Source organism: Pelodiscus sinensis, chromosome 20 (genome assembly GCF_052426305.1).
Source record: "Pelodiscus sinensis isolate ZL-2025 chromosome 20, ASM5242630v1, whole genome shotgun sequence".
Classification (NCBI taxonomy): Eukaryota; Metazoa; Chordata; order Testudines; family Trionychidae; genus Pelodiscus; species Pelodiscus sinensis.
In genome coordinates, this window is record NC_143071.1 from 22,281,163 (window position 1) to 22,295,579 (window position 14,417).

Here is a 14,417-nt window from a genome sequence, read left to right on the forward strand (position 1 = left end):
AAATGGCGCCTGGATGGGAAGTTGCAAATAAAGCCCGGGATATTTAAATCCCGAGGTTCATTTGCAATGTCGAATGCCTACATTAGCCTCCCTAGTTCGAACTAGGGGGCTAGTGTAGACATACCTTTAGAAAAGTTAGATTCTGCAAGTCACAGGGCCTGATGAAATGCATCCTAGAATACTCAACGAGCTGATAGTGGAGGTATCTGAACCTTTATCATCTTTGAAAAATCATGGAAGATAGGAGAGATTCCAGAAGAGTGGAAAAGGGCAAATCTAGTGCCCATCTATAAAAAGGGAAATAAGAACAACCCAGAAAACTTCTGTGCCAGGAAATATAATGGCACAAGTAATTAAGCAAACACCACCCTCCTAGTGAAATAGTTAATGAATTAAGTAATTCATTTGCAAACACCTGGAAGATAATAGGGTGTTAGGTAACAGCCAGCATGGATCTGTAAAGAACAAATCAAGTCAAACCAATTAGATAGCTTTCTTTGATAGGATAACGAGTCTTGTGAATAAGGGAGAAGCAGTGGACCTGGTATACCTAGACTTTGGTGAGGCATTTCATATGGTCTTGCATGATCTTCTAATCAATAAATTAGGCAAATGCGATATAGATGGGGCTACTATAAGGTGAGTGCATAACTGGCTGGATAATCATGATCAGAGAGGTGTTATTAATGGTTCACATTCCTGCTTCAAGGGCACAACAAGTGGGGTTCCACAGGTGTCTGTTTTGAGACCAGTTTGTTTCAGTATCTTCATAAATGATGTAGATATTGGCATAGAAAATACGCTTATGAAGTTTGCAGATGATACCAAGCTGGGAGAAGTTGCAATTCCTTTGGAGCGTAGGGTCATAATTCAAAATTATCTGAAGAAACAGAAGAAATGGTCTGAGGTAAATAGGATGAATACAGACAAATGCAAAGTGCTCCACTTAGGAAGGAACACAGTTTCACACACAAAATAGGAAGTGATTGTCTAGGAAGGAGTACTGATTAAAGGGATTTAAGGAGTCTTAAGTGGACCACAAGCTAAATATGAGTCAACAGTGTGATGCTATTGCAAAAAAAGCAAATATGATTCTGGGATGTATTAACAGGAGTGGTGTGAGTGAGGTACGAGAAATCATTCTTCTGCTCTTCTCTGCGCTGATTAGGCCTCAGTTGGAGTATTGTGTCCAGTTCTGAGCACCACATCTCAAGAAAGACAGGGAGAAATTGGAGAAGGTCCAGAGAAGAGCAACAAGAATGGTTAAAGGTCTAGAGAACATGACCTATGAAGGAAGACTGAAAAAATTGGGCTTGTTTAGTTTGGAACGGAGAAGACTGAGAGGGGACATGATGGCGGTTTTCAGGTATTTAAAAGGATGTCACAGGAAGGAGAGAGAAAAATTGTTCTCCTTGTTCTCGGCAGATAGGACAAAAAGCAATGGTCTTAAACTGCAGCAAGGGAGGTTTAGGCTGGAGATTAGGAAAAACTTCCCATCTGTCATGGTGGTTAAACACTGGAATAAATTGCCTAGGGAGGTTATAGAATCTCCATCTCTGGAGATATTTAAGAGCAGGTTAGATAGACATCTATCAGGGATGGTCTAGACAGTACCGGGTCCTGCTGGAACATGGAATGAGCTAATTTGAGTTAGGAGTTTACTTTGAACTTCCCTTTCACTGCTGCGTGTAGACGCGGACAGTTATTCCAGGCTAGTCAGTTTCCAAAATGGCGACCGCCCGGGAGCATGCTAATGAAGTGCGGGATATTTAAATCCCTCATTTCATTTGCAGTTTTGGTTGCCCTCATTATCCTCCCTAGTTCAAACCCGCTGGTGTTTCCCTACTGAAGGTTAGCAGGCAAACCTGGGCTCTGCTTCTGGATGCAAGCGGGGCACCCTGCTCCTTATGCAGCACAACTCTGTGTTGCCTTGGTACCAGCAGCACAGATGGAAGGATGGTTTGAGTGTCATAACATGGGGATGGTGAAACAGCAGACCTGCCATGGAATCTCCATGAGAAAATAAGTACTTCAGGAAAGGCTTCAACAGCATCTCCCTGCAAGATGCTATAGATAGATGTGTTCATCAAAGCCCTGTTGGGACATAATAGTGACCAAGGCAGGGCTTAGTCAGCTCACAGAATCACAGACTCCTATTGCCCTGTGTCCGCCTTGCCCTGTTGCAACAGAGCAGCTTAACCCTGCAGCTCTTCCTTTGCTTCATGCTCCACATCCAGCTGCTGCTGATACTCAGCCTGAGCCTTGGGACTTCAGAGCAGTTCTTTGCTGCCTGCTGTAGAGGGTGGCCTGACAGTGAGCCTCTCCTCCTTGTCCATTTCTACTTCTTCATCAAGAAATTCGTCCTCCGGGTTAAATCTGTTTCTGCTGCCTCTGTGCTATGGAAAGTATGTACAGGGTCCTTGCCTGTGGATATGGGGTCCCCACCCATGATTGCATCCAGTTCTTTATAAAAATGGTATGTCTTGGGTGCAGCACCAAACCAGTGGTTTGCCTCCTTCACCTTAGGGTACAATTGCCAGAATTCCTTTATCTTGGCTCTGCATTGTAGGGTGTCTCGCTCATGCCCCTTCCTGCTTGGATTGAGAAATGTGGCCATATGCTTCCCACTTCCTATTGGTCACTGATAAGGAGAAGATCCTTAATCGCTGGGCAGAGCACTTTGCTGATGTCCTTAACAGGCCCTCTTCTATCAACAAGGAGGCAATAAGCTGCCTACCTCAGGTGGAGATCAACAAAAGCCTGGCTGATCCTCCAACAGTACTGGAAACTCGAAAGGCCACTGAATTGCTCTCCAACAGTAAAGTTCCTGGAGCTAATTCTATTCCAGCTGAAATTTATAAATCTGGTGGACCCAAGTTAATTAAGAGGCTTACTGAAATGTTCTGTGAGATGAGGAAACAGAAACGCGTTCCTCAAGACTTCAAAGATGCGACTATTCTTAATCTATACTAGCGCAAGGGAAATCGCCACCCTTGTGACAACTACAGAGGAATCACTCTGCTCTGTGTTGCAGGAAAGGTCCTTGCCAGAATACTTTTAAGCAGACTCACACAGCACCTTGACCAAGGTCTCTTGCCGGAAAGTCAGTGTGGCTTCAGGAAGGGACGAGGTACTACTGACATGATATTTGCCGCCAGACAACTACAAGAAAAGTGTCAAGAACAGAATGTCCAGCTCCACATTGTCTTTGTGGATCTAACTAAAGCATTTGACTCTGTCAGTCATGAGGGCCTCTGGAAGATTATGGCCAAATTTGGATGCCCAGACACCTTCATTGAAATGGTGAAGCAGTTCCATGATGGTATGCTTGCCAGAGCCCAAGATTGTGGCAATTATTCAGAGTCATTCGCAGTCACAAACGGTATGAAACAGGGATGTGTCCTGGCCCCCAGTCTCTTCAGCCTTATGTTCTCTGCTGTGCTGATTGATGCCTTTAGAGAAAATAATATTAGGATCGACTTGCGCTACCATTTTGATGGAAGGCTATTTAACTTGAGGAGGCTTCAGACCAAAACCAAGGTTCAGGTCGAGACCATTCGTGACTTTCTATTTGCAGATGACTATGCCCTCAACTTAGGTACGCAAGCAGGCATGCAACACTGCATGAACCTATTCTCCGCAGCGTGCATGAGCTTCGGCCTCACGATCTCCACCAAAAAAACCAAGGTTCTGCATCAGCCCACTCCTGGCTGTGACTACACTGAGCCATCCATCATTGTCAATGGCCAGAAACTCGATAATGTGGACAGATTTACATATCTTGGCAGCACTCTATCGAAGGCAGCCAACATTGACGAGGAGATGAATACTAGAATCGCTAGAGCCAGTGCAGCTTTTGGAAGGCTTAAACTTAATGTTGGAATCAAAGAGGCATTAAGACTGAGACCAACCTAAAAGTCTATTCAGCGGTCGTCTTGCCCACCCTCCTCTATGCTTGTGAGACCTGGACTGTATACAGTCGTCATGCGAAAAAGCTGAATCACTTCCACCTGAACTGTCTACGGAAACTGCTGAAGATAAGATGGCAGTATAAAGTTCCAGATACTGATGTTCTTCTACGGGCTAATATGACAAGCATTCACACCATGCTTTGCAAGGCACAACTCAGAGGGGCTGGCCATGTTGTGCGCATGTCCGATGATCGATTGCCCAAGAAGATGCTCTGTGGTGAATTACAACACGGCAAGCGATCTCTTGGAGGTCAAAAGAAGAGATTCAAAGACACCCTTAAGGCCTCCCTTAAGAACTGTAACATAGATCCTGGAAATTGGGAGAGTATTGCTGATGATCGTTCCGCCTGGCGCAGACGAATATATGATGGTGCAATAGCCCACGAACAAAAGAGACTGCGTTATGCTGCGGAGAAACGTCTTCTTCGCAAGTCTAGGGATGGTATCTTCTCTTCCTCCGGTCGGCAGTCCGATCTTTCATGTCCCCACTGTAACCATCAATTTCGGGCTCGGATTGGACTAATCAGCCATCTCCGAACCTACCCCCAACTAAACTGATGACACTGGGTGGTCCTCATCGACCTCGATGGACAAACAACAGCAGATGGTATCATGAGCTTTTGTGGGCACAGCCCACTTCTTCAGATGACTCAAACTCTGGTCATCTGAAGACGTGAGCTATGCTCACGAAAGCTCATGATACCATCTACATGTTTTGTTTATCTATAAAGTACTACCAGACCATTTGTTGTTTTTTAAGTTTATCCTGAACAGACTAACTCGGCTACTCCTTGAAGCTTCTAATTCTTTATGTCCATGTGATGAGTCTACATTGGATCGGGGGTGAGCAGCCCAGAAGGAGACTTGGATGATTCAGGGGTTGATGTGTACCGCTAACTGATCCACACAGAGAAAGCAACACCTGGAAGGTAGTACTTGTGTTGTGTTACTTTCATTGGAAGCTTTTAGGGACAAGCCAGACAAACACCTGTTAAGAACTGTCTAGATTGACTCGGTCCTTTCTCAGAACTTCTGCAAAGTTAGTGATGAATTTGTAGAAAGAACCCATCCCCCACCCCAAATAAACAATGAAATGAAAAGCAGCTGATTTCACTGACTCTTCAAGTTCACATGTCCTACTGGACATTAGTATTTTAGTACTTGTCCCTTGCTCGACTTTTGTATTTATCATTCTCATTTCATGTTGTAGATTCTCTGGAGAGGGACTGTGCCTTTACCTGAAGTGCACCTTGGCTCTCATAATCATCTCAGCCAGAATAAAATTTCTTCGAAAGATAAAAATAGACAGTCATACCTGTATAATATATAAACACAAAAAATAATCCTTACTGCAATGGAAAATAACATTGGCCCTCGGATGATCCACCAGATTCCCTCATTGTCATGTGTTGCCCAGCACCTAAAGATTAATTTAAAATATAATTAGATTCCTCAAAACAAATCTGAGAATTTTAACACAGCAATCATATTGAAAGATTAAAGGGTATTTTACAAGCATCAATATTTTTATTTGCTATTCCTTAAAAACAACAGAATCAATTTGAGAGAAGATACTTTCAATAATTACAATTTTAGGAGTCTGTTGCTTCACGCTCTTGGGATAAAATGCCATATGCTGCAGGCTTCAGAAGCACCCCTCACCAAAACACACCCTTGGGAAGCCCCATGAACAGCTCTCAAACCACTGTCAGGTGGCTGAGCTTATGCAGAGACTGGCAGCCAATTTGCTAACATAGCGAAATGGCATCCTCTGTAAAAAATGGGCACTTCCTGGATTGCAAAAGCCTGTCCTGCCCCTCCACATAGTGAGACAAGTCGGTGACAACTGCAGTCCCAAGGCCCAAGCTGTACCCTGAGGTGGAGCACAGGCCCAGTTCTCCGATGGCCTCCTTCTTAACAAACTGTTGGATAATATGGAAGTTGCTGTGACAACTCCAGGAAGTACAACAATCAGTGCAGTTTGGCCCAGGCTGGAGTAACTAATAAAAGCTACTTCCTCTCTGGTTATATTTTTCCAATTTCTGCAGGGACTAATGGAATAGGAGGAAAGCCATAAAGGAGCTCTTTGCTTGAATCTGAAAGAAAAATCCACAGGAGACCTTCTCGCTACTCTTACATGGACTACAGAAGACACCTGACACAGACTCCTAGTCTGCGTCTAGACTGGCAAGTTTTTCTGCAAAAGCAGTTGCTTTTACAGAAAAACGTGCCAGCTGTCTACACTGGCCGCTTGAATTTGCGCAAGAACACTGATGATCTAATGTAAGATTGTCAGTGTTCTTGCGCAAATACTATGCTGCTCCCGCTCGGGAAAAAGCCGTCTTATGCAAATGCTTTTGTGCAAGAGGGTCAGTATAGACAACTGAGAACCGTTTTGCGCAAAAAAGCCCCGATGGCAAAAATGGCAATCGGGGCTTTCTTGTGCAAAACCGCATCTAGATTGGCACAGACTCTTTTCTGCAAAAAGTGCTTTTGCGCAAAAGCGTCCGTGCAAATCTAGACGCTCTTTTCCACAAATGCTTTTAATGGAAAAACTTTTCCATTAAAAGCATTTGCGGAAAATCATGCCAGTCTAGACGTAACCCTATGGGAAATTATTCCGTTGTAGGGAAACTTCTCTTTCTGTACATCGGATTTATTTTGCTGCTTGAGACACCACTCTGGACACACGCAGCTGAACTGGTCTATTGGGCTGTCCAGGCATGGCAAGGGAAAACAAGGACTTCTGATATATCAAATAAGCTGTTTGTAAGGCAAGACATTGTAAACACCTTTGCAGCAACAGAAAACGTGAAGGGTAGAACATTGTAGTAAAAATGCCTGTCCTCCTACCTCCCCCACCTTCCCCCCCCCGCACCCTCCCCCCCCCCCAAAAAAATTAAGTATTTGTGATAGAACAGCCTGACTGCTATATGGAAGCTGACATTTTTCATACTGAAAATCCCAATCCAGTCTTGCACTGCGAGGCTAGGATTTCTAGTGCACCAGCATTAGTATATGGGAACTTGAACATCTTATTGTATTTGGTCAAATTTCTTAGGCCCATGTTGAGTTCCATTTTTGTCAGCCTTCAATGTAAGGAAAGAGCTGGAATAAATGCTTTTTCCTCCCTACCAGAACTTTCTCGATGGTCCTTTTCTTCAGAAGAGAACCCACTTCCTCCATGAGCAGCATCATAGAAGAAGGTTATGGAGAGAGGGTTTGTAGGGAACACAGACTGGATGCAGCAAGTGAACCATGCCCCACACCGCTGAGGAAGGCACAAACCCTCCAGGGTCTCTGCCAATCAGACCTGGGTGACAATTCCTTCCCAACCACAAATATGGTGATCCATTACACCTGGAGCATGTGGGTGAGACCCAGCAGCCAGACCCTGGAAAGAATTCTCTGTATTAATTCAGAGCCCTCCCATCTGAAACATCAGCCGCTCCAGCCATAGGCAACAGTTATGCACTGGAAATGTCTGAAGACATCAGAGAGACACAGTATAGATACCAGGTCTATCCTCAACTGGAGAAAGGGATGCTGAGGTGGCCTGGTCACTGTGGGAGCACGCCACAGCATCTGGCATTCTAAGATCAGCCCTAGGCTCAGAGAAGGTATCTGGGAGTTTAGTAATATGAACTAAAGGAATTTCTCCCTAGCTGATTCAGGCAGAGATGTCTTTGGAGGAAAGGAGTGCTTGCCTGGGGTCCTTGGCAGAGCAAGGAGTGAGATTGGGAACGTGTGGTAAGAAATTCATATTGAATCAAATCTAACGTATCAAGGTTAGCTGCTAGAAAGTTTTATATTTATTTCTCTGTGTATATCTCCTTTTGAGCATCTTATCCCTCATAATGAGAGAGAGGAAGTCTGAAAAGAGAGCCATATTGAGCAGAACTTCTAGAGAAGATCCTGCATGAAATTCTTACAGTGTCCTAATACTGCAGCTTTGGTGGGAACTAGCAGAGAAGACGGAATTATGGGTCCTGAGAGCTGTCCAGGTGGACCTTTGTGATTTAAGAGCACCTCTGAATTCACACTCTGAACATCATTGTAATAACATTAGTACAAAATATGCCTTGTGAGGTGTCATCTGAAAACTAGCGACAAGGAGTCCTGTGGCACCTCATAGACTAACAGATGTGTTGGAGCAGAAGCTTTCGTGGGCAAAGACCCACTTTGTCAGATCTGACATCTGTTAGTGTATAAGGTGCCACAGGACTCTTTGTCGCTTTTGCAGATCCAGACTAACACGGTTACCCCTCTGATACTATCTGAAAACTAGTAACTTGTTCATCAATAATATTAAACTGACATATATCTGTATGCATTATATGTAAAATTATGAATTCCTCCTTCATGATGTTGTAAGCGCTTGTTCAGATCCACAAGTCCTGGTTAAACAGGTCTTTCCTAGCCAAAATAATGTACGTTTATCTCAATTAATATGTAAGTTGTAAATGGGGGGCTCAAGACAGCACGAGGGGGAAATTGACAGTACACAATGCAAAGCCATTTTTCAGCAAACACGGGGAGAAGAAAAAGCATGGAGCTTCCCACCAGATTCCACATCACCTTCTTTATTGTTTGAATAAACGTTGTTTTGAGAGATAATACTCAGAAGAATCCACTTCAAAGGTTGACTGGACTACAAAGTGAGGCCCCAAAGCACCCCATCCTCCGTCCTCTCTCTTTTTCACTTAAAAAGACAAAGGACTCAACCCATGGATCTGGGTGTGACCCTGACCTGAGAATTTGGTCAGCAATATTGCTGGGAACATGTGGTAAAGAATTCATGTTAAAACAAATCTAGCTTGTAAGTTTAGCTACTAGAAAATGTTTTATCTTTATTTCTATGTTTATATCTCCTTTTGAACATCTTATCCATAGTAATGAGAAAGAGGGAATCTGAAAAGAGAGCCACGTTGTTGCAGGAATTCTAGAGTAGATCCTGCATAAAATTATTTTTCATTGTGTTTGTAATCATTTCTGACCTCAATACTTTATAATTGTATGCACTTAAAATCTCTCTTCCTGTGTAGTTAAATAAACTTGTCTTATGTTTAATATAAAATAATCCATTGCTGGGTTTAAACTGGACTGTTTAGTAACTTGTTTAAAGTTACAGGTCAATATCTGAACTGCACAGGAAAGGATTGGACATTGCAGAACTCATGAAAATGTGGGTTTGGGATTGTGTTAGGGCCACCTAGCAATCAGTGGCCAAAGCTGGTGGAAGCCAGAGTGTGACTGGAAAATTGTTGACAGGCCGCTGGATCAGAGTTTCTGTGTCAGGGCTGTAGCTGTACAAAGACACTTTGGCTACGTCTAGGCTGGCATGATTTTCCGCAAATGCTTTTAACGGAAAAGCTTTTCCGTTAAAAGCATTTGCGGAAAAAAGTGTCTAGATTGGCACAGATGCTTTTGCGCAAAAGCAACCGTGGCCAATCTAGACGCGCTTTTGCGTAAAAAAGCCCCTATCGCCATTTTTGCGATCGGGGCTTTTTAGCGCAAAAGAAATCTGAGCTGTCTACACTGGCCCTTTTGCGTAAAAGCTTTTGCGCAAAAGGGCTTTTGCCCGAATGGGAGCAGCATAGTATTTCTGCAAGAAGCACTGATTTCTTACATGAGATCGTCAGTGTTCTTGCAGAAATTCAAGCGGCCATTGTACACAGCTGGCTTTTGCGGAAAAACGTGCCAGTCTAGACACAGCCCTGAGGTATTACCTGCATGCTGGTAGGTTGTTTGTGAGTGGCCCAGGTTGGGAGTTACACCAGCAAAGCACGGTTAGGCACCAGAGTTACAGGACAGAAGGTGACACAATCTCTCATTGGTCTGGATTGCACACTGAAGTGTGATAGCTCCATATCCCATCCCAGGCCCTTTGAAGATAAAGTGGGCAGCTCTCAGACCTGACACTCACCACATAGAGCATCTCCTTTCTACTGCAAGAAGAGCTCCCTCTTACAATTCCTCTGAGGAAAGAAAATCATACTACATGGACCAAGCAGTGCAATGCTGATTAAAAATACAGGCAGTTTCCATGGTCTCTGAGGAACTGAGCAGTATCCCGAACATAGAGATTTTGGGAGCACAGGTTTTGGCACCAACCCATGATTCCCTCTTTCTTTTTCTGGTAGGCTCAGGATCTGAGGCTTATGCCTTCTTATGGGCCCATTTTCTTTTTTCCTGCCTTTGAGGAATGAAGACAGTGGAGCTGAAGCCTCCATGCAGGAGGTCTGTATCACTGTATTTAAATAGCCAGTACCAGTATTTGAGGATGTTGACTCGCCTGGGCTATATCTACACTGGCGTCTTCTTGTGCAAGAACATCTTGTGCAAGTATTCTTGTGCAAGAACTCTTGTGCAGGAACACATCCACACTGCCATGTGCAAGATGTACTTTTGCGCAAGAGCATCCATGGCAGTGTGGACACTCTCTTGCACAAGAAAGCTCTGAGAGCCATTTTAGCCCTTGGGCTTTCTTACGCAAGAAACCCCTGCCACGTGTCCACACTGCCCTCTTGCACAAGAGCTCTTGTGCAAGAGAGCTTACATCTGTCAGAAGAGTGTAGCTCTTGTGCACGAAGCCCTCACTTACCATGCTATACTGTAAACCTTCTTGCGCAAGAGCAGGTGGGCAGTATGGACACTGTGGAAGAACGGCCGTTCTTGCACAATAACCCGCCAGTGTAGACATAGCCCTGGATTATTGGCATTACAGAAGGTCTCCTAAGCCTCTGGTACTTTTGGCAATGTTGGCATCTCAGAGATGATACTGAAAATTCCTGGTTGTCCTGAAATCTCAGATGACATCAAAGATTTGCCCCCCACCTGCGCACACTCTTGTGTGAGCAAATCTCGGTGCTGAGTTTCACTGTGCCAAACCAGAAACTTTCCTCGGATCACTTGCAGCTATTCTGATACTTCCAACTGGAACTATGCTCAGGAAGGCTAGACAGGGAAAAAAGGGAGGAGGTGTTGCCTTATATATTAAAAATGAACACGCTTGGAGTGAGGTGGAGATGGACATAGGCAACGGAAGTGTTGAGAGTCTCTGGGTTAGGCTAAAAGGGGTTAAAAACAAGGGTGATGTCATGCTAGGCATCTACTACAGGCCACCTACCCAGATGGAAGAAGTGGATGAGGCTTTTTTTAAACAACTAACAATATCATCCAAAGCCCAAGATTTGGTGGCGATGGGGGACTTCAACTATCCAGATATATGTGGGAAAATAACACTGAGGGGCACAGACTATCCAATAAGTTCTTGGACTGCATTGGAGACAACTTTTTATTTCAGAAGGTTGAATGAATTACCGGGGGGGGGGGGGGGGGGGAAGCTGTTCTAGATTTGATCCTAACAAATAGGGAGGAGCTGGTTGAGAATTTGAAAGTGGAAGGCAGCTTGGGTGAAAGTGATCCCATCAAAAAAATATATTGGAAATGGAAGAGGTACAGAAAAGGGCAACAAAATGATTAGTAGGCCACAGGTTTAATCAATCTTATAAGATTATCATTATATAGTAATTTACCCTGTGTCTTCCAATTTTGCTCTGGCTATGCCCCAGGGGGCCACAAACAGAACTGGAACAACTGTTGGAAAGAAAATGGGCAGATTAGAACTAGGTTTTCAAGATGTTCAATACAAAACATAGACATACGACAGCTGTGCTTGATGATCCTCTACATAATGGTTTTCATTCTTTTCAGGATCATTGTGACTCTTAGAAATCCTCAGTGCTGGATGACAAAGAGTTCATTTTGGACTCATCAAATGTTTCCAATTATGTCTGACAAGCTCACTATATCTAACACACTGTTTTCCTAGTATTTATCCAGAAATAGTAAGATATCAAATGAAAGATGGTGATATACTAGTCATTAATATCATGGTGAAATAAATGGTAACACTATATAAAGATTTATGTACACCTACTGAAAATATATTTTAAACTTTGTAACAAGGCAGAGTTGACAAGCAGGTATTCTGACAGACAAAGCAGCTATTTCTACACTGGCAGGCTACGTCTAGACTGGCCCCTAATTTCGGAAAAGTCATACAAAGCAGGTAAGTCAGAATAGGGAAATCGGCGGGGGATTTAAATATCCCCTGCGAGATTTAAATAAACATGTCCGCCGCTTTTTTTCAGGCTTGGGGAAAAGCTGGAAAAAAGCGTCTAGACTGGCGCGATGCTCCGGAATAAAGCCCTCCGGAATAAGAGATCCTCCGGAAAAGGGCTTTATTCCGGAGGATCGCGCCAGTCTAGACGCTTTTTTCCGGCTTTTCCCCAAGCCGGAAAAAAAGCAGCGGACATGTTTATTTAAATCCCACGGGGGATATTTAAATCCCCCGCAGATTTCCCTATTCTGACTTACCTGCTTTGCATGACTTTTCCGGAATTAGGGGCCAGTCTAGACGTAGCCACAGCGTCTTGCGCAAGAACTCTTTTGCGGAAGAGTTCTTGTGCAAAAACTCTTCCAGAAGAGAGCGTCTACACTGGCATGTGCTTTTGCACAAGAGATGTATTTTTGGGCAAGAGAATCCATGCCAATGTAAATGCTCTCTTGCACAAGAAAGCTCTGATGGCCATTTTAACCATAGGGCTTTCTTTTGCAAAAAAATCATGTTGCCTGTCTACACTGGCCTCTTGTGCAAGAACAGTTGTGCAAGAGGGCTTATTCCTGAGCGGGAGCATCATAGTTCTTGCTCAAGAAGCACTGATTTTATACAGTAGAACGTCAGTTTACATGCACAAGAAATTGTGGCCAGTGTAGCCAGGCAGCAACTTTTTGCACAAGAGTGGCTGCTTTGGCGCAAGATTGCGCCAGTGTAGACACAGCCAGCATGTCTTTGATGTAAATTAAGGATTGCAAGTCATTACACTGGCATCTTCATAAGCATAGAGCACCAATGGAGGATGCAAAAATCAATGTGGAAGAATAAATTAAAGAACAAACAGCTGGAGTGCATTGCAAAGGGCTATATAGCTGGAGGAACAAATAAGACATTTTGTGATCCTTTCATGGAAGTATCTCATTGAAAGACATGGCATGCTCATGTAAGCTTGGATCCTGGTTTTGACTGAAAACCAGCAGCTCTGTCAAAGAAAAAAATCTTCGGGAGAAAATCTCTCTTAAATAGGAAAAGTAACCATTAATAAGTGTAGACTCAGAATTGTGTTTGAAGTTTTGTTTATATATGTAAACATTTCAGTTTCCAGAGCTCTGACACCAGAGCTATGTAGATTAGTTTACTAAACATACCCAAATGAAGCCGCGCTTTAAATAATCGCGGCTTCATTTATATGATGATGGCTGCCGTGCTGTCCCGGCACAGCGGGGCAGTCTAGACTCTCCGCGGTCTACAGGGAAGACTCTGTCGACCGCTCCGGTAAACCCGGCACAGTGTGGCAGCCAGTTTAATGTAAATGAAGCCGCAATTATTTAAATCGCGGCTTCATTTGGGTATGTCTAGTAAACTAAACTACATGGCTCTGGTGACAGAGCCATGTAGTCTAGCCATACTCTAGTAGTGCTGCATTATTATAAAGCTGTTGATTGTGAGTTGTACCAGTGGAGCAGTGTGTACGCTGTGTCCTCAGGCACAGCTTGCCTGGAAATGGCATGGGCTGTTTTGAGCACTAGGAGTTGGTGAGAGTCTATCACTACCTGCACAGAAAGGGTGAGATCTGCAGCGATCTGAAAGTCAGGGCTTGATTGTGGCAGAAGCTGTTGCTTTCAGGGACATGAGCTACAGCAGGCAAGACCAAACGGCCAACCCTTGTTGTAAACCTGTGGCAAAGCATGTCTCAACTCTGGGTGGTACCCCAGAAGCATTACAACCATCTCAGGAAATTACACAGTGAGAATCACCTGTTTGGCGTTTGTTGTTTCCATAACAAGGACCATATAAAGACTCCTCTCAGAGCCAGTTGAGTTACGAAATGTACACAAACATGTCAGGCCTAACTAAATACAAGGTGCTGCTCTGAGTGGAGCCTTGAAGATTCAGCCATAGAACAAGATGAATGCCACTAGTGGCCTCACAAAGTATTTAAAGGAACACTTGTTCCCAGGTAAATAATTATAGCACCTCTCTTATTCGTCAAGGAGGCTACCCTGGAATCATTTTCTTAGCACTCGTTCTGTCCTCTCTGACAGGCCATGCCCTCCTGGGTGGTGCAATATGCTTGTAATGTATCATAAATCTGAACTGTCAAGCTGTAGCCCTACTGTCAATGACTGTTTCTTCATAGTGCCCAAATTAGAAAAACCCCACCCTGCTCATTTTCTATGTCCATTCATAGATTACTAGGCCCCATGTGGGCTGCAGTCCCTGGAGGGAGAGGGGAAGTATTGGCAAAGGGGCCCCTAAGGATTACGGGGGGAGGTGGACTGTGGGTGGTGGGGGGAAGCCCTGTCCCGGGGGTTCTGCAGTCC

General features: G+C 44.1%; 2 protein-coding genes across 3 annotated transcripts in view; one reads left to right on the forward strand and one right to left on the reverse strand.

Annotated features, from left to right (window-relative positions):
- The window catches only part of GAS7 (growth arrest specific 7), a 247,939-nt gene that overhangs the window by 233,342 nt on the left and 180 nt on the right, over positions 1 to 14,417 (forward strand). The gene's annotated exons all lie outside the window — the stretch shown is intronic.
- Positions 1 to 14,417, reverse strand: part of GLP2R (glucagon like peptide 2 receptor) — a 114,495-nt gene that overhangs the window by 28,437 nt on the left and 71,641 nt on the right. Inside the window, exons 8-9 of the mRNA XM_014573579.4 lie at positions 11,510 to 11,570; positions 5,322 to 5,391 (exon numbers count right to left, since the gene is read on the reverse strand). Coding sequence (XP_014429065.1) covers positions 5,322 to 5,391; positions 11,510 to 11,570 — 131 coding nt within the window. The remainder of the gene's footprint in view (positions 1 to 5,321; positions 5,392 to 11,509; positions 11,571 to 14,417) is intronic.